Source organism: Kryptolebias marmoratus, linkage group LG7, assembly GCF_001649575.2.
Source record: "Kryptolebias marmoratus isolate JLee-2015 linkage group LG7, ASM164957v2, whole genome shotgun sequence".
Classification (NCBI taxonomy): domain Eukaryota; kingdom Metazoa; phylum Chordata; class Actinopteri; order Cyprinodontiformes; family Rivulidae; genus Kryptolebias; species Kryptolebias marmoratus.
The window spans coordinates 14,016,347-14,035,033 of NC_051436.1; the positions used below are offsets into that span (position 1 = coordinate 14,016,347).

The 18,687-nt window shown below is 37.2% G+C and overlaps 2 protein-coding genes across 4 annotated transcripts in view; one reads left to right on the forward strand and one right to left on the reverse strand.

Moving 5' to 3' along the window:
* LOC108228719 (protein mono-ADP-ribosyltransferase PARP14) overlaps positions 1-1,032 on the reverse strand; it is a 26,840-nt gene extending 25,808 nt beyond the window's left edge. For both annotated transcript variants that reach the window (XM_037976717.1, XM_037976716.1), the window contains exons 1-2: positions 757-1,032; positions 553-677 (exon numbers count right to left, since the gene is read on the reverse strand). In XM_037976717.1, coding sequence (XP_037832645.1) covers positions 553-677; positions 757-928 — 297 coding nt within the window. In that variant the 5' untranslated portion in view covers positions 929-1,032. The remainder of the gene's footprint in view (positions 1-552; positions 678-756) is intronic.
* Positions 1,033-14,010: 12,978 nt separating this feature from the next.
* On the forward strand, positions 14,011-16,317 carry LOC108249091 (C-X-C motif chemokine 3-like). 2 transcript variants are annotated; one of them, XM_017438240.3, is made up of 4 exons: positions 14,011-14,310; positions 14,419-14,527; positions 14,628-14,708; positions 15,649-16,317. In XM_017438240.3, exons 1-4 carry the CDS (start codon positions 14,250-14,252, stop codon positions 15,677-15,679), a joined length of 282 nt encoding a protein of 93 aa, XP_017293729.1. In that variant the 5' UTR covers positions 14,011-14,249; the 3' UTR covers positions 15,680-16,317. The 2 variants fall into 2 exon arrangements, with proteins under 2 accessions (XP_017293729.1, XP_017293727.1); XM_017438238.3 differs by having other exon boundaries at positions 14,017-14,310; positions 15,645-16,317.
* Positions 16,318-18,687: the final 2,370 nt, after the last annotated feature.

Genomic DNA, 18,687 nt, shown 5'->3' on the forward strand with positions numbered 1-18,687 from the left:
TAAACGAAATAAACATTTGAAATATATGAGTTTGTATGTAATGTATGAATATAATATACAAGTTTCACTTTTTAAATGGAATTACTGAAATCAATCTACTTTTTCATGATATTCTAATTTTATGACCAGCACCTGTATATATATATTAGTATATAAGTCATTGAAGACACCATTGAGTCCACCTCGAGTTCCCCTCGTAGTCTGGTGCACTTCCATTTTGGTGGAGGAAGTTTGCATCTGTTCTCTCACTCACTTGCTAGTGTCGTTGCAGCACATTTCATTTCCCTTCTGTCTATTTTGAGTGATTGCAGCCCTTTTTCTTTTGCTGCATTTTGTCTTTACATTCGTTTTGTGTTTGTGTCTTTTGAAGTTTGCAGCAGTCATGTGCTTTTTTTGTTGTTTTTTTTTTAACCGTTTGGAGTTTTTTTGCCGCGTTGCTGCACGTTTGCACCTGTCAGCCACCGTAGTTAAAAAAAAAAAAAAACACCAACAGATGACCATCTCATTTTAAACTGACTTGTTTACAGGACAACACATTAGTGATTAGCTCACCTGAGATTGGCTTGTTGTCAGCTGATCCTGGGTCTGTGGTAAACTGGTTCGGCTCACAGTCAGGCATAGCTCTCCACCAGGGAGAGGAACTGCATGAAATTTTCTCTGCAAAACTCTTTCCTGGTCTATAAATAAAAAAACGCAAGTCATTAAGAAAAAGACTTACAAGTCCATTTAAAAACTGCAAACATGCTTTCTGCATACCTTGTTTTTCCTTGAAACTCACTCTGTAGATGTTATTTCCAACTTTTTCAATCATTGCACAGTCTCCTCCCCCGGAGTCTCTTCTTTTCTGAAAGTGTCTCCTGATCTTCTCCTTCTCTCTGTCGGTCAGATCGCTGGCCTCAAAAAACAATGAATGCTGGTACTCATGCATCTTAGTAAAACTCTAAACTAATAGGTGTGCTTCTGTCTTTGTGAGCTGTGTGCTCTGAAGTGTAGGTTTCCCTTTCCTGATACTTCCGTATGATTACACACATCTGACTACGCCCAGCCCTCTCACAGTAATGTACATGTACAGTTTCAGGCCACATGTCTCTGCTTGTCTTTGTGGTGCAGTTACCACGTAATATGACTTCATAGTTTTGAAAATGAAATCATAATAAAACAACTGATTGTACTGTATACACATAAAACAGCACCTATTTCACCAATGACAATATTGGTGACAATTTTAGACTTGTGTCAAGCGTTGTGGTTTAACTCAACTTTTGTCACTTTATTTTTATGCTTCTTTTATTTTATTAATTACTGATGTTCAACACTTTGTTTCGGCTGTGGCTGGTGTTCACCTGCTATATAAATAAAGTTGTTGATGATGATGATGAACTCTATACTAAGATAAAGAGGATTTAGTTCATACTATTTTGTAACAATCCTATCTTGAGTAACCTGTTTATCTATTGACTCTTTGGTTGTCATATCTATGATTATTTCGTAAACATAGTGTAACACTTCCACAGCAGTGAGACTTTATTTTATTTGAACTGTAATTGGTCATCAAGCTATAAATGCTAAGTGGACTGTACTTATATAGCACCTTTCTAGCCAACCCAGAAACTAAAAGTGCTTCACAACAAAATCTGTGGCCTAATTTACCCATCCACACAACACTCTATTACATCTAATCTAAATAAATCATTCTATAGAGTCTAATGAGTGTTTTAGATCACATTCATACACCGATGCGGCACAGAGGCAGTGAGGGGTTCAGTATCTTACCAAGAGACACTTCAACATGTGGCTACATACTTGTGGAATCGAACCTCCAACTGTTTTGTTGGAGGACAACTGTTCTAACCACTGAGCCACAGCGGCTCTTAAATACAACTCAAAATCAGATCTATATCACTGTTTTTACATGCACTTTTTAAAATTTTCCACATTGTACAAGCACAGTATGTTGTACACAGCTTCAGTCCCTCACAAATATTACAAATGTCTAAAACTGAAGAGTACCTCCAAGTACAACTTCAAATAATTTAGTTTCTGCAACCTGCATCATAAACAATAAATAATAAAAATCAAGTCATGTCAAAGTGTATGTCACTGGCACATTTTAAAACAACTTTTGTCAACCAAAGTGCTAAAATATGAAATTTAAAATGAATACAAAGGCAATACAGATTAACTCAAATACATTTTTAAAAATCACATAAAAAGGATTTATTTTAATAAATAAATAAATAACATAAAATAAAATAAACTTGCAGAATAAAAATCAAGATGTCCTGATCAACTAGAACTAAATGTCATTGCAAACAAAAGAGTATCAAGCAGTGATGGTCACATCCTGCTGTATGATGGAGAGCATATATTTATTTAGGGTTTACTGTGTGAGTACTGAGTCAACATTCAGACTACAGTGATCCTGTTTCTTCTTTTCCAAATGTGTTTGAACTCTAACTGCTTCTGATTTCTTTGTGCTGTTAAAGCCATTCAAACCTCAAAACGTTCAAGTTATTCAGGAGATGGGTGCTATGACTTTCGGTATTTTTAGCTTCTATAGTTTTCAAAAATGTTTACCTTTTTTCAATTTTCCAACTGAAATGAATGGAGAAGTCTGTAAACCTGCCAAAATGTGCTTTTTGAAAGGTAACTACATGGCTAACTATTCCTTCAAAGATTTGGAGCAACAGTTTGTGTGAAAATGGTCTGATAGAAGGGTACTTAATGAGACTGGAGGGACATTGATTCATTTCATGAGTTGTGGAAAATGAAAATCAAACTTAACCCAAAGACTCTATATCATATGTCATATGTGGTGTCAAATGCTGACAACAGACTGTGTTACAACTCCTGGTCACTAGATGTCATACTAAGAACACAAACTGTACCAGAGCACAAACAGATGCACAGGAGCTCATGCAGCTCATTTAGTGGGGAAAAATATATACTTTTTTAAAATCTATTTTTGCATTTATTTTTTAAATGCTGTAGGTTTTCCAGGACTTTTATATTCAAACTGAGCTGCTCTTGTAGCATTTTTATTTCTGGTCAGGAGCAGACCTTCTGACTAACATCCCAAATATCTACAAAGAAGAGTAGAAACTGACACCACTAGCTCCCGAGAAAGAACATCAAGGTCACTCTGAACTAATAGAGGGACCCTTTGGAGCATATGAACTGACTAAATGAATATTAATCAATGACTCGTCTCCAATAATTTTGAATTTGCAAGTTTACCATGTTGGGTTTAGGCATGAATAAGAAAAACGAAGACAGAAAGTGTTTGAACATTAATGTGGCGAGTGTGTCTGAGCAGTCAGCCGGTCAGGTACATGAGAGTCAAGCCACAGTTTTTTTTTTACCTCTCTGTCTCTCTCTCTCTGCCTTTTTGCTCTTTTTCTATTTCTTCTTTTCTTAATTTCTTCTCTTTGTAACCGATGTTGTTTTGGTAACTTTTGTACAAGTTTGCAGTGGAAGTAAATAGTTCAACTTCAAAGATGTTTTTAGTGTGGATTAAGACAAGGATAAACCTCAGAGCGTCAAGCTAGTGGCTTCAGTCAATGGAAACCTACATTCACCAAAGCCTCTGTGCTGCTGTGCTGGCTTCCTTTTATTGATGTGCGGTGGAGAGTGTCCTGACATTTTCTAAAACCGTCTTGCACGGAAACTGCTCCGAGGCAGACAAGAAGGTGCTGCAAAGAATGATTAAATCAACTTTAAAAATGACCAACAGCAGTCTTCCTTCACTAGATGACATTTACACTAACAAGTGCAAAACCAGAGCAAAGAAATGACGGAAGACGACTTCTGTTGAGTATTGGATCTATAAAAAAAACCTAACTGAATTCAGGTGATAGTTCATCTGATCATGAAAGCAAAATTTTCAGGAATGCATGTCACCTGTCATGTTTCATGTCAACGTTTTCTGTGTGATCTAATGTGATCTGTTCGTGCTTAAAGTATGCGATGGGGATGCCTCTCAGCTACCACCTCACCAAATCAGTTAGAGCTCAGTAGCTATGAAAGTGACAGATTTGTAGCCATTTTTTTGTTTCCTAAGGTCAGTCAGCTGTGACAGCCACGTTGAATCAGGTTAAATCCAAAAGTTAATCAGCTGTAGAAGTTCATCCAGTGATTATTTTTTAAAAGCTTCATTAAAATTCATTCAGTAGTTTATGAGGTATTTTCTACAATCAGACACAGACACAGGCAAGTACATGATTGCCCACCTTTCACGGCAGCAGTCAATAATGTTGAATGAAAAAGCTTAAACACGTAAGAAAAATTAGGAAGAATTGTGTCACATCCATTTTTTCTGTCCCCGTTCTGTGAAGGCAAGTTTTAACAGGTTGTTCAAATTGATAAAGAAGATATATATATATTTGAGTTTAACAGGATAAGATAAATGACGCTTTGCATCATCTATTTACAATCTGCCAAAATGCATGCCAAGATTTCAGACTCCCACAGGGCAAATAAGTTGTTTATCATACCTTTAGAAACAGCCTCAAGAAAAGAGAAAGGAAACCTGTTCCTTTACTGGCAGGAAGTCCAGAAAAGGAATTGACTGCTCCGGTGCATTTTCCGGAAAAGTACTTGAGTACCTGTGTTGTGTAAAATCAAATGTGTTAAAGCCATAACGGCTGTTAAAATACACAATCTTTTCAGTGTTTTTGATTTTTAATTTTTATGCTTCTAACACCATTTCTACATCATTAAATGATTGTCTGAAGGGTTAATGTAACTCAGACTCATCAGCGTTTTTGTAAAAAATTGTGTTAGAAAACAGCAAATTTTCTTATCTCTGTTTACAACTAAATTCATTGATCAGCTGTGATCAGTTACAAAAGTTCTCCCATCAGAGTTTGGAATATCTCAGCACAGATCATTTGCAGATGATCTTAGCTCCGACTTTTGCTTTAACTCTCTCCACCGCTCGACTTCGTCCCCCAGAATGACTCTACTTCTGTTGTCTCTCGTCCTCACAGCTTTTAGTCTCCATTTCTTCTGAGAAGAAGACAGAAGAAGTTTACCTTTTTTCTTTCGACTTGGCGTCTCTGACGCCACTGTTCTCCCTCTGATTCTGTTTGAATCTGGGAATTATTTTACTGACTCAATACCCGTTGCGTGCCGAGACTGTTCTAAGTGAACTTATCAGTGTTAGAATGTAAGCAAACAACTCATTATTGTTGGCAACAAAACATGACTCTGCCGATTTCACTCATTTATTACAAATTATCTGGCAGAGTTTTGGTTGTGAATGATATGAATTTAGGGGTCATTATTATCATAGATGATGCACATACAAAAAATTCAAATAGAAAGCACTGAAAAATCACAACTGCCTTTATATACATGCTTGTGTGTATAGTGCATCAGAAAACAAATATTCAATTTATTCTAATCACTTTCCTCCCAGGTGTAAAGAAGTGTTAGTGTGTAAAAACATACAAGACAGTGAAGCACCCTCTGATCACTGAAGTCAAAAAACATAAACCTCGTCCTCAACCTTATTGCTTGCCACTGTACTTTTCAAAGAGTCTCCTATGATACAATTGCCAGTGATACATTATAAATTACATTGCCTAAAGCATTTACTCAGCCATTCACTCATTTAGCTCAATCTTTGTAAAACTTGTTTGCTAAAGTTGATTAGTTGTGACAGCTGTCTTGAGTTGGATTGACTCCAGCAGTTAATCAGTTAAAGATCAAATCCAACGATTCTTCTTCTTTTGATTTTACTGGCGGTCGTCAGAAGTACTAACAATGTTTTGTATTTCATTCTCCTCTATCCATTGCAGAGCCAACAATATTGCCAACAGTTCTGTAGAGTATACTGATAAATGATCTGAAGTTTTCCTCTTAATACAGACGTCGCTGGCTGGGATGTAAACTGCTGAGCCTGCTCAGCCTGTCTCAGGATCTTTAGAACCATCAGTAAAAATAATAAAATCATCAAGAAAATGTTGCTCACAATGCTTCTGAACTATACGGCATGCTAGTAATTGCTCTTTTAATTTCTCATGAATACTTAAATTTACCTTTGGTAATGGAAATAACCATGGAGGGGTTGAGGACAATGGAACAGCAGGACTGTATTGAAATTGACATAATCCAACATTTTCTGCATCTGCATCACCTACCCACCCAAAGCTTATAATATTTGTTTCATTATGTTCCCAGCAATTTGTTAAAATACTTTTGGTTGAAATCTAATGATTACATTCTGTGAGTTTAAATAAAATATGTCAAATGATTCATGAGATGCAGTGTATTGCCAAAAGTATTCACTCACCCATCCAAATCATTGAATTCAGGTGTTCCAGTCACTTCCATGGTGACAGGTGTATACAATCAAGTACCTAGACATGCAGACTGCTTCTACAACCATTTGTGAAAGAATGGGTCGCTCTCAGGAGCTCACTGAATTTCAGCGTGGTACCGTGATAGGAGGTCACTTGTGTGATAAATCCAGTCATGAAATTTCCTCCCAACTAAATATTCCACAGTGTGTAGAGAGCTTCATGGAATAGGTTTCCGTTGCTGAGCAGCTGCATCCAAGACATCACCCAGTATAATGCAAAGTGTCAGATGCAGTGGTGTTAAGCACTGCACCTCTGGGCTCAAGAGCAGTGAAAAAATATTCTCTAAAGGAACGAATCGTGCTTCTCTATCTGGCAATCTGATGGATCAGTCTCGGTCTGGGTCTGGGTACTTGTCTGACTACATTGAGCCAAGTGTAAAGTTTGGTGGAGAGAGAATTATGGTGTGGGGCTGCTTAGTTCCAGTAAAATGAACTCTTAATGGTTCCGCGTACCAAGACATTCTGGACAATTTCATGCTCCCAACTTTGTGGGAACAGTTTGGCGATGACCCCTTCCTGTTCCAACATGACTGAGCACCAGAGCACAAAGCAAGGTCCATAAAGATATGACTGGTGAGTTTGGTGTGGAACAACTTGACTGACCTGCACAGAGTCCTGATTTTCAACCCAATAGAACACTTTTGGGATGAATTGGGGTGGATAGTGTGAGCCAGCTCTTCACATCCAACATCAATGTCTCGTAAATGCATTTCTGGAAGAATGGTCAAAAAATCCCCAAAACACACTCCTAAACCTTGTGGAAAGCCTTCCCAGAAGAGTTGAAGCTGTTATAGCCTCAAAGGGTGGGCCAACATCATATTAAACCCTGTGGATTAAGAATGGGATGTCTCTCAAGTTCGTGTGTCATGGGAGGTGAGTGGATACTTTTGGCAATATAGTGTATGATACAACTGCCTGCACCTCTCTCTCTTACAGCTGTCTTTGATCAGCAGCACCACTGAGTCCTTTTTCATACATCTGATTTGAATTAATCAGGCAGGTGTTTGCTTCTATGTGTTTTTCTAAACAGACTGTGCTTTGTTTGGTGTAGCGTGATGTCCAGTCCAGGCCCTGGAGGGTCACTATCCTGCATGTTTTAGGTGTTTCTTTGAGTGATGAACAGGCTTCTGCAGAACTTGAAGACCTGCTGGGAAACGTTTAAAATATGCAAGATAGTGGCCCTCCAGAACCATGATCGGACACCACTGGTGTACAATGTTTAAAAACTACCTTTCTCTGCTTCTTTTCTGTTGTGGCTGTTAGTAAATGCATTAACATAAAACATGTGCCCACTCTGGGAGTGTTGTTGCCTGTGCCTGACATATTTATAGTCAGTTCACTTTACTCATCCCTAATGTCTGTGCCAAGACAAACCTAAAATATTTTTAGGATTTATTTACAAGTTATTTTCCCCATTTAATATAATCACTTATAATCAAATTAAAAATCCAATTTGTATCTAGGTTGGAAGGCAACAAAACAGAGATTACCAAAGGGTTAAACGTTTTCCCAACCCACTGAAGGTGTATTAGGCTGCTGGAATAATGACATATATTCTAACCTTATCACTGTGTGTATATTTGTACTGTGGTTTTGTGCAAGACCGTTGTGAACTGGCTGTCAGGTGTGTTCACTTAGATTGAATTTGGGTTTTTTACACTTTCCCTCATTTGGAGTCGCTCTTCCATGTCCTGCTTCTCATTGCATCTGACTAATGTGTGTTGTCGGCGCTCTTCCTTGCAGATGAGCTCTTACTTTTAAAAAAATGTTTGTCTACTTCAGCTTTCTTTCTTATCTTACAGAAAGCTGTTCAGCAAACAATCAGAGGGTTCAGAATGCCAAACAGCTCAGTTTTTTCACTTTGCAACCTTAAATTACTAATAAATAAATAAGATACAGTTTTGATAAGCCAGGGTCACAGCGCCAAGGCCAAGGCTGTTGCCCATAGCACTCTGGATCCGACCAGTATGGCACCTCGTGCAGGTGGTGGGCCCACAGGAAGGCGAACCCACGTAGCTCATTCGGGTTGAGCCCGACCAGTTAACATGTGTAAAAAGTATTCTGTAATAAGTGAAATATAATTAAAATAATAAAGACAAACAGAAGAAAGGTCAATAAAACAAATGGTTACACGGCAATAAAAACTAAAAGCTTGTGGGAATTAAAGAACCTTTAACTGCTTTTAAAGTAATCTGCACTGTAAGTACTATGTAAAAACAAAAGAACAAAGCTATTGTTAACTAAACATGAGTCAAGTGTTTTCCTGTCAATCAAGGGCTTTTTTTTTTGTTGTTTAGATAAGTGAAAAGTGCATAAGAATGATCCAAGCAAGAAGAAATAACAGCATGGATAATCATTTCCAATTCCTTTTTTTGAAATCGGTATCCTTATTTTATAGAACAGTGTTGGATCTGCTGTTTGGAATGACATCATAGTGACAATGGTAAAAAAACAACAACATATGACTGGACAGCTGCGTCTAAATGATCAATTACATGCTTCATTTGTAGAACCATGCTGTCTGGGGCAAATGAATTTAGTTAAGGATAGTTTTAACCATTTCCTTAAAGGATTTATTTAATAATCATCTGTCCAAGAAGAGTGTACATATAAGGTAAAAACAAGATTTACCCCAAAACAGAACCCTGAGGTACCCAACATGGTGGGTATCTGTCATGATAACAAAAAATGTGTCTGAAAATGAAAAGTTTGTATAGGAGCATTCACTGCTGAAGGCCTATTTAAAGCAATATTTATTTGCTGTAATATGTACCATTCTTAAAAAGTAAGAACAGTCACCAGTTGAGTTCAAGAATAATAAAAGTACTAATGGACTTATAATCATCAACAAAACATACTTTGTTTTAACATGGAGTCTATTTTATCTTAGTTTTTTCTTATTCAGTGATCTGCTTGATAATTCATCCCTTTCCAATAAATCCTTTGCCTTTTACCTTTTAACAACATTTTCTCACTGAAATATTCTCCTTTCTCCTCATTATATTTCACACCCAATCAGGAGGATTTAAAACTCCCTGGAGGGGAAACTATAATCCCAGCCAGTTAAGTATCTTCTCGGATGTGCTCCAGGTTGTTTTCATCATTCAGAGAGTCTGTCTCTGTGCCAATTTTTTTCATGATTCCAGTGAACTGCTGTGTTCCAGTAAAACACTAGTATCAACTGATAGGGTTATTAATGAAAAAAAGGGAGAGGATTACTTTCTACATTGGTAGAGCAAAAAATTGTTTGCTATTTGCTGTAATTGTATGTGTGCACTAATAAATATAAGTAAAAATATTTTTAAACTATCCGGCATCAGGCATAAAATACTTTATATATATTTTTTTTTATTTATTTATTTATTTTATTTTTTCAGAGAACTTCATCTGAGTCTAGAGCCATAGGTTGATACCAAAGGTATACAACGTCCCAGCGACAACTTTTTCTTCTTCTTGGTTTTTATTGGCGGTTGGTAATAAATGTTTGATAGCATTACTGCCATCTACTGATCTGGAGTGTGTCTCAAAATATTTATTTTATTCATGTATTGTCAATAATCATATTTTGTTAATCAATTTGTTAATCAATTACTGTTTGCTGACATTAACCTACTTTTCATTTGATCAACTATCCAGTAAAAAGTGTTTGTTTCCAATAAATCTTGGTCTACCTGCAAATTCACTCCTGCATCTACGTTTCTATAGTTTAGATTTGACCTAAAGATTTGATTCACCTGCGGTGAGTTGAACAAAACACCCATTAAAAGAAATTGGTGCATCACTTCCACCTCCACCGGCAGCAGAAGAAGAAATCCATCCTCACCCACAAACAATAACTTGAGTCAGTTTGGTCTGACATGAAATGATTTGACAGTTGCTAGAATTTGATATTAGTTTCTGTTTTAGATTGCTTAACACTGCCACAGAGAGGAAACAGTTACAGGGAAAGTTTAACGGTTTTATCTTTGTTGAGTGACTCTTGAGCAATAAGATGTAGGTCTGACAAGATTCTTGACTGTTGAAACAAGTTAGTCAGTAGGTCATCTCAGTTCAACCGCATCTGACAGAAACTTGGATTTGATTCATTTCTTTCTTGTAAAACCACAAACAATTAATCACTCAGTTTTAAATGGTTGTTATTGTATTATAAAAAGCTGTGAGACCACTTTGTGTTTTGCTCCTAAAGTCATTTTAAACGCTGCTGACAAAAAGTTCTCTGCTCTTTACAGGTTGCTCCACTTTCTGTCACACGAGCTCAGATTTCAGTTTGTAAACAGGTTTATTGGCAGTGTTTAAGGATGATATCGATGGTATTTGTGCTTGTTTAAGTAAAACTTCAGCAAAACGTCGAGCTCATAGATGTTTGGTGTGTGCTCCTCGTGTAGTTAGTGTGTGTTTGGGTGTGCATGTGTGTAACAAAAGGTTGCTGGGAAAAGTATGAAGGCAGGTTGGAGCGTTATCTGTCCATTAAGTGTGAGTCGAGTGAAGATGCACATAAAGATATAAATAGATGAGTTGCGAACATGTGTTTCCATAATTTTTATAAATTTATATACAAACCTAAAAAGTCGTATACTTTGTTTATTCTTTTAATAAATTAAAAATGTATCTCATAAAGCTCCATAAACTGAGATTTGTAGGACTGGAATTTACCTGGAAGTTGGATTATCTGTGACACTTCAAATACGCTTTATTTAGAATTTAGAAACACTTTTTTTGGCACTTTTACTGCCTCTGAACATAAGAGATGAGGTAACCTTAAACTCTCTCTGTGATGAATGAAGAGTCTGTTCACTGAAACCTCTAGTTTTGCTCTGTTTCTCTCAGACAAAAAAAACTGACTATCCAATGTGACTATTTAATGAAAAGGGTTTAAAAAAAAGATTGTGACTTGTGACAACACAGAGTTGTTGTTTTTTTTAAAGAAAGACATTTCTTTAATTTCCTGAAAAGTTGTGTGACCTAGGAGGTACAGTACATGATCTCTGCCATATATGTGTGTTTATTTTTTTATATATCAGCCCTGTGAATGGACTTGTAACCTGTCCAGGGTGTCTCCTGCTTCTCGCACAGTGATGGCTGGAGATAGTCACCAGTTTCCCATGACCCAGAAAGGAGAAGCGGTAAAGAAAATGGAGGGATGGATATATATATATATATATATATATATATATATATATATATATATATATATATATATATATCTATATATCAGCACTCACCCTGCCCAGGACTGTTCATAGAAGAGCTGGTGTGGGGGACAGTGTGTGTCTTTGTTTCACTGGGAGGGTGTGTTGGAAGTGAATCTGCTCGCCACTGGGGACAGCGCTCATATCATCATGTCGGTGGTGAGAACTGTGCATACTGCTTCCAGTGTGAAGGGCCGCTGATGCAGAACCAGACAAAAGCCCTACATGGAAAAGAAATGTGCCGTGAAAACAAAAACATTTTATAGCAGCTCAAACAAACACTATTTGATTCATCTTTTCCACTGCTGTTCTTTTTAATCAGACAGTATTTTTTTGTTTATGTTTTCTGCTGCAAAAAGAAATCCACACAAGTTGGACAGATGGATCAGCGTTTGTTTCTACACAGCATGTTTGCTCGAACACTGTGGACTTCGCACAGAGGTCGTCAAGCGATTCATCTGTTTTAGTCTTTTTGGACAGATGAGGAGTCAAAAAAGAATATATAAAAGAAGCTTTTGATTAAAAGCTGAAAGCTTGATTTATTTTTTATAAATGGAATTAAAAATACATGGACACACTTTCTGACATTCAGGACTTTCATAAGACAGGTGTGTACATTTAAAACTACTCCTAAATTGATACCCACTTAATGTTCTAAGCACTTTGCCACACTACTGTTTTTCTGTTTTCTTTTCATAAATTTATTTTGTTTTCTTTTATTTTTTTGCACTTTCACTACTCCTGCACACTTTGACATATAAAACATTCAGCTCATTCAGGATTTTGGTGATGTGACTTCTTGATTTTTCTAACTTTCATACTTTCAAAATATTTAACTTTAATTACGAGTATTTCCCCATAGAAATACATCGAGATCTTTCTAGTTTCTACAACACTCTCTTTGAAATCTGCTTCAGGGTGCTTATCTTTTTTTTCATGTGCTATTTTTAGCTAGCATTTGGCTACTTTGATCTTTTAATTAGCCTTTTGTTATTTCGTACTGCCTCTTTTCTACAGACTGTTCATTAGAGGTAAAAATGAAGAGTGGTTTCCTTAGAAATAATCTAAAAGAAAACATCAGTATTCCCAACCTGATTCAGATGAGAGGGGCATTAATATCCGAAAGGTTGCACCCTGTCAAATGAGGGCCAGTATCAATATTTTAGACCACCACTGAGCCAATAAAGACTTACTGGACTCATCGTAGTAGCTATTGTTAAAAGACAAGAAAAATAAATAAAATATGAGCATAGACTGAGTCCCAGTCTCACTGAAATCGTCCCGAAGGCCGTTGTGTTAGAACCTGAAGAACTTCTTCCCTGACTTGAAGGAAGTCCATAAAAGGGAAGGTTTAAAAAGATTTGAAGGAAAAGGGTGTTTGATTCCAAAAGAGATTCCAAGGACCCCAAAGCTCTTCACACTACAATCATTCATCCATTCATCCACTGATGGTGGTCAGCTACATTGGAGCCACAGCTGCCCTGGGGCGGGCTGACAGAAGTGAGGCTGCCATCACACCGGGGCCACCGAGCCCTCTGACCACCACCAGTAGGTGAAGGACACAACGACTGAGATGGAGATGGAGCAGGGGCTCAAACCGGCAACCCTCCAGTTACAGGATGAACCCTTACCTCCTGAGCCACATATAGCACTTTATTATTTTCTACACACATGTGCTGGGTTGAAAACAACTCAACTGGTAACCCAATGCTGGGTCAAATTTGGACTGAGCCAACCCTGTTGGGTTATCAGTTTGATCCAGAATAGCCTACTGGGTGAAGATCTCTACCCAAAAATTGGGTTAAAATGACTAATTTGTTGAATTAGAGCTTTTAAAAAGTTAAGTTAAAAAGACCAAGCCAAAATCTGGGGTATTTGTTTACAGCTTGGGTTGGTGAGAGCAAGCTGACGCTAATTGCTAACCAGTGTTGAGTTGACACATAACAGACGGTTTGGTAAAGAAACAATTTTAACTAATTTTTAGGCACTTTATTACACAATCACAATTTGTTCCAATTCCTTTAGCAGAATCTATGTAAAATATCAAGGATGACACAGTTTACCACATAAAATAATGTTTTAGCGCCAAAAATATGATTCCTTAATAACAATTAGCTAAAAACTTGTCAATAGATGATCAACTGGAGGATGATGCATCTGTCACGTCTTCTGCCTTTGCTGGGTATTTCCTGGTTTTTAAAAACATTACTTTCAGATTCTGTTCATTTGCTAAAAATAGTTTTTAGACCTGATACTTTTTTTTTTTTTTGTCTTCCACTTTCTTCACTTTTTAAGCACAAACTGAACAATTTGCTGTCATGGTCATATAAAAAAATAAGTAAAGAAATCAGCCATAGTTCATACTTCTTCCCTGACTTGAAGGAAGTCCATAAAAGGGAAGGTTTAAAAAGATTTGAAGGAAAAGGGTGTTTGATTCCAAAAGAGGACGACTTGGGAGGACAAGAACGAGAAGTCTTTCGGGTTTTTGTTTTTTTCAACAGTTCTGAAGAACTAGAATTTGGCTGATGTCCAGCTGACTGCAAGAGTATAAAAAGTGAGAGGCTTATGGTGTTCGACAGCAGGACAGCCTGATGAGTGAAGAACACACAGCTACAGGGAAAAGCTTTCAAGAGGAGCAAAACACTGCAGAAATTTATTCCAATATTACTCGCTAATTTCTGCCATTTGACACGAAGATGAATTCTGTGATCCAGTGCGTCGTCCTCGTGGCCTGCATTGCCTTCTGCACCTCAGCAAGTAAGTGTGTCATGCAGCCTGATATAATAATTACTAAACAAGATAAAATATGGTAAATGTTAAGAATGACTCTGCCCCACTCTATTTACACTGTTGCTTTTCCCCCAGGTATACTCGACTGTAGGTGTCGGAAAACAGAGCCGGCAGTCAATAAAACTCGTATTGTTAAGGTCACAGAATACAAACCTCGTCCGTACTGCAACAAACACGAAGTGATGTAAGTATCTGCAAACACTAATGACCAAAAACGAGCACAGGCATCAATGAACTATGATTACAGGACTGTTTTTCCTTAAAATGGTTTTCTTTCTTTACAGTGTCACTATGAAAAATGGTACACAATGGTGTCTTAATCCACTGTCACCTTTCACCAAAATACTCCTTAAAGAAAAATCAAGGTAAGTCAAAAATATTTTTTGTAATTTCTTTTCAAGAATCTATTTGTTCAACTGTCAGTTCAAGACACACACACAAAAAAATATATATATTGTGTTTTTGTAAAAATGCAGTGTGAATGCTGAGTGCTGAATAACTTTGCTGAAAAAAAGTAACAAAGCGCTAACTTAAAGTTAAAGTAACAAAAGGCTAGCCAGAAGCTAAAAGTAGTTACAAAAAGCTAAAAGTAGCAAAAGGACAGCTAAAAGTAACATGAGAAGACAAAAACAGAGTAGGCACGCTAAAGCAGATTTCACAGAACAAGAGTTTTGAAGGAACTGAAGTGATATCAGTGTATTTCAATTGGGAAAATGTTTGTAGATTAAGTTGAATACTTTGAAAAGTATTAAAGTTACATAAAGCAAGCGTGATAGCAGCCATCTCCTGGATGAGCTGAATGTTTTAATGTATGAATGATTAAAACAGCACAAACTATCCAGACATACTTAGATTGCAAAAACATGGTAAAAATTAGAAACAAACAAACAAACAAAAAAGAAAACAGTAGCATTTACACCATAAATAGTAGCTGTAGTAAATGTTGTGCATGGAGGGGTCAGCAGTTATTGTGATGCTCTGCATCAATTAAAAAAAAGAATACAGAAATATTAAAACAGGTTTGTAGTGGCTAGTTTTCAATCTAATGTTTCTTACAGCTCAGTATCTCATTTAACAGTTTTAACAACACCTTTGTTCTTATTAAAGCAAAACTAGAACAGGACTGTTTAGGAAAGTCCACGAGACAAATCTGAGGGCTCAGAGGACTATTAAGAGAATGATAAGCATTTAAAAAACACAGCCACGTTGCTGCGTTATGAGCTCTTGTGAATCTAATAAACAAAATAACCAGAAAGGTCATTTGATTGATTTCAAATAATCATGCGGTGTTTTCCTCTCAGAAAGATGGCAGCACAGGCTGACAGGAGGAAAATAGCCAGAGCCAAAACAACCACAGCGGCAACGACGACGTCTCCAGCGACGACGTCAGTTTTGGTGTGAGCGGCCATGTTTCAGAGCCCACCATGGCATCTGGAAGGGTTCAGTGCTTAAAATGATGAAGAAGAAGAAGAAGAAGAAGAAGTTATCTGTCATTTGCCACTGAGCAAGCTGCCTATTTCTATTCAAACAGAGACACTCTTCATCCCTCATATTTCTGTGTTGGGTTTCCAGCTGCAGAGATCCACTAATACATTTTTACTGTCTAAACATTCTGGGTAGAAATAGAAGCTCTTATTTTAGATTTATTTCATATTTATTAGTCACATGTTTTATGTTCACAAGTGTTGTTTGCAGGACTGTCGTATTTAAAATATGAGTTTTCTCGTTTAGCTAAACTGGCACCGTGCGTTGCATGTGGCATTGTTATGAGGTTACCTGGGCTGGTGTTTAGGCTCTTTTTTATCTTTCTGCAAATCTGAAACAAGTCCAGGGGTTTTGGGAGCAGCTTACACTGGCAGCTAAAACTAAAATGATAATAATAAATGAAAACATTCAACTTTTTATGCATCTCAAGCTTTGTTAAGAGTGAACCATCAGCAATAAAGAACGATTGTTTTTGTGTGTAGAACAATGCACTTTTGCTCAGCATATTGAAACCATATGTGAAATGTAAGAAGTCAATATTATCTATTCGTGCCCCCTTTTTTTCTATTTAACCGTCTTTAAAATAATTCAGTTTAAAATATTTATAATTCACATTACTTGGCATATAATGTTGTTAACATATAAAAGTTCGGCAATCATGCTTGAAAATATTACAGAGTATCATCATGAATGCCGTCTTTTTTCTCCATCCTTCCACTTAAAGCATTAATTTTAATGTCAGATACCACCTTCTGGAGGGGACTTTAACTGTGCGCTGGGGGGGTAAAAGACAAACAAAGGCCTGTGGTATTAGCTGCAGGTGAAAAACACGTACAGCTAAAATCACACTTACTGCCGCAGTTACTACTCTGCAGCCGTTTTCTGTCTTCTTGTTCGATTGCATCATCACGTTCAAGTATTGCAGCTTCACTGTTGACACCGATAAAGTGCAGGGAAGGGCAATAAATCATATTCTGCTCTGCGCATTAGGCCTGCACCAGTGCCAGTGTGTAAAAAGGAAAAAAGGAACTAAACCAAACAGAAACATCCTTTAAAATAGTTCTGTGAAGAATTTGAGTTATAGCTTTAGCACTGAACTTCTCAGTGTTTCAATTGACAGTTAATGTGTTTTCTGCTACAAAACATACTTTTTGTTTAGAACAAAACTAAACAAAAGAAACTTATAGGTTATGTTGCAAAAAACAACAAATTTCATACCAAATATATTTGATATGAAATGGATATTATATCAACTAGGGAATTTTGAATGTCTAACAACTAAAATTTACTTTAAAAAACAGTTTTCTTAACAAAGTATACTTCTAGTTGTAGTATACCATCAGAAAGTTATACATGTTTAAATTACTCAGGTTTTAGTATATAAACACTGGATAAGAAATATTTGAAGGTGCACAGATGTTAGCCCAACCAGTCTTCTTATGTTTTGTTGACTTAGAGAGGGCTTACAGTCGTGTCCCTCATGGGGTTCTGTGGGGGTTTCTTTGGGAATCTGGGGTTTTAGGACCTGCCCACACAAAACTGATGCCCTGTGACTGTGGTGCAGTGGTGGGGCAGTTGTCTTGGGACTAGAAAGTCACAGGTTGGATTCCCAGCCATGAGCATATGGTTGTGGTGACCTTAAGCAACACACCTAATCCCTAACTGCTCCCTGGTGCTTAAAGAGCCGCCCACTGCTCCACGTGTGTGTTTTTCACATGTGTGTTGGGTCAAATACTCAGAACACATTTATGTCATTGCATGAGTACATACAAAGATGACAACATGGTAAATGGTAAATGGCTTGCACTTGTATAGCACTTTATCTAATCCAAGGACCCCAAAGCACTTCACACTACAATCATTCACCCATTCATGGTGGTAAGCTACATTGTAGCCACAGCTGCCCTGGGGCGGGCTGACAGAAGTGAGGCGGCCATCCCACCGGCGCCACCGAGCCCTCTGACCACCACCAGTAGGCAAGGCAGGTGAAGCCCAAGGACACAACGACTGAGACAGAACGGGGGCTCAAACCGGCAACCCTCCAGTTACAGGATGAACCCTTACCTCCTGAGCCACATATAGCACTTTATTATTTTCTACACACATGTGCTGGGTTGAAAACAACTCAACTGGTAACCCAATGCTGGGTCAAATTTGGACTGAGCCAACCCTGTTGGGTTATCAGTTTGATCCAGAATAGCCTACTGGGTGAAGATCTCTACCCAAAAATTGGGTTAAAATGACTAATTTGTTGAATTAGAGCTTTTAAAAAGTTAAGTTAAAAAGACCAAGCCAAAATCTGGGGTATTTGTTTACAGCTTGGGTTGGTGAGAGCAAGCTGACGCTAATTGCTAACCAGTGTTGAGTTGACACATAACAGACGGTTTGGTAAAGAAACAATTTTAACTAATTTTTAGGCACTTTATTACACAATCACAATTTGTTCCAATTCCTTTAGCAGAATCTATGTAAAATATCAAGGATGACACAGTTTACCACATAAAATAATGTTTTAGCGCCAAAAATATGATTCCTTAATAACAATTAGCTAAAAACTTGTCAATAGATGATCAACTGGAGGATGATGCATCTGTCACGTCTTCTGCCTTTGCTGGGTATTTCCTGGTTTTTAAAAACATTACTTTCAGATTCTGTTCATTTGCTAAAGATAGTTTTTAGACCTGATACTTATTTTTTTTATTACTTTTTTTGTCTTCCACTTTCTTCACTTTTTAAGCACAAACTGAACAATTTGCTGTCATGGTCATATAAAAAATAAGTAAAGAAATCAGCCATAGTTCAAAGAAAAACTTTGAAAAACCTTCAGAAAAACTAGAGAACTGTTGCTAAAGACCACTT

Coding starts and splice junctions, on each gene's coding strand:
- LOC108249091 (XM_017438238.3), top strand. CDS start 14,250: ATGAATTCTGTGATCCAGTGCGTCGTCCTCGTGGCCTGCATTGCCTTC. Junction 14,311..14,418: donor TGCCTTCTGCACCTCAGCAA/GTAAGTGTGTCA, acceptor CTTTTCCCCCAG/GTATACTCGACTGTAGGTGT. Junction 14,528..14,627: donor TGCAACAAACACGAAGTGAT/GTAAGTATCTGC, acceptor CTTTCTTTACAG/TGTCACTATGAAAAATGGTA.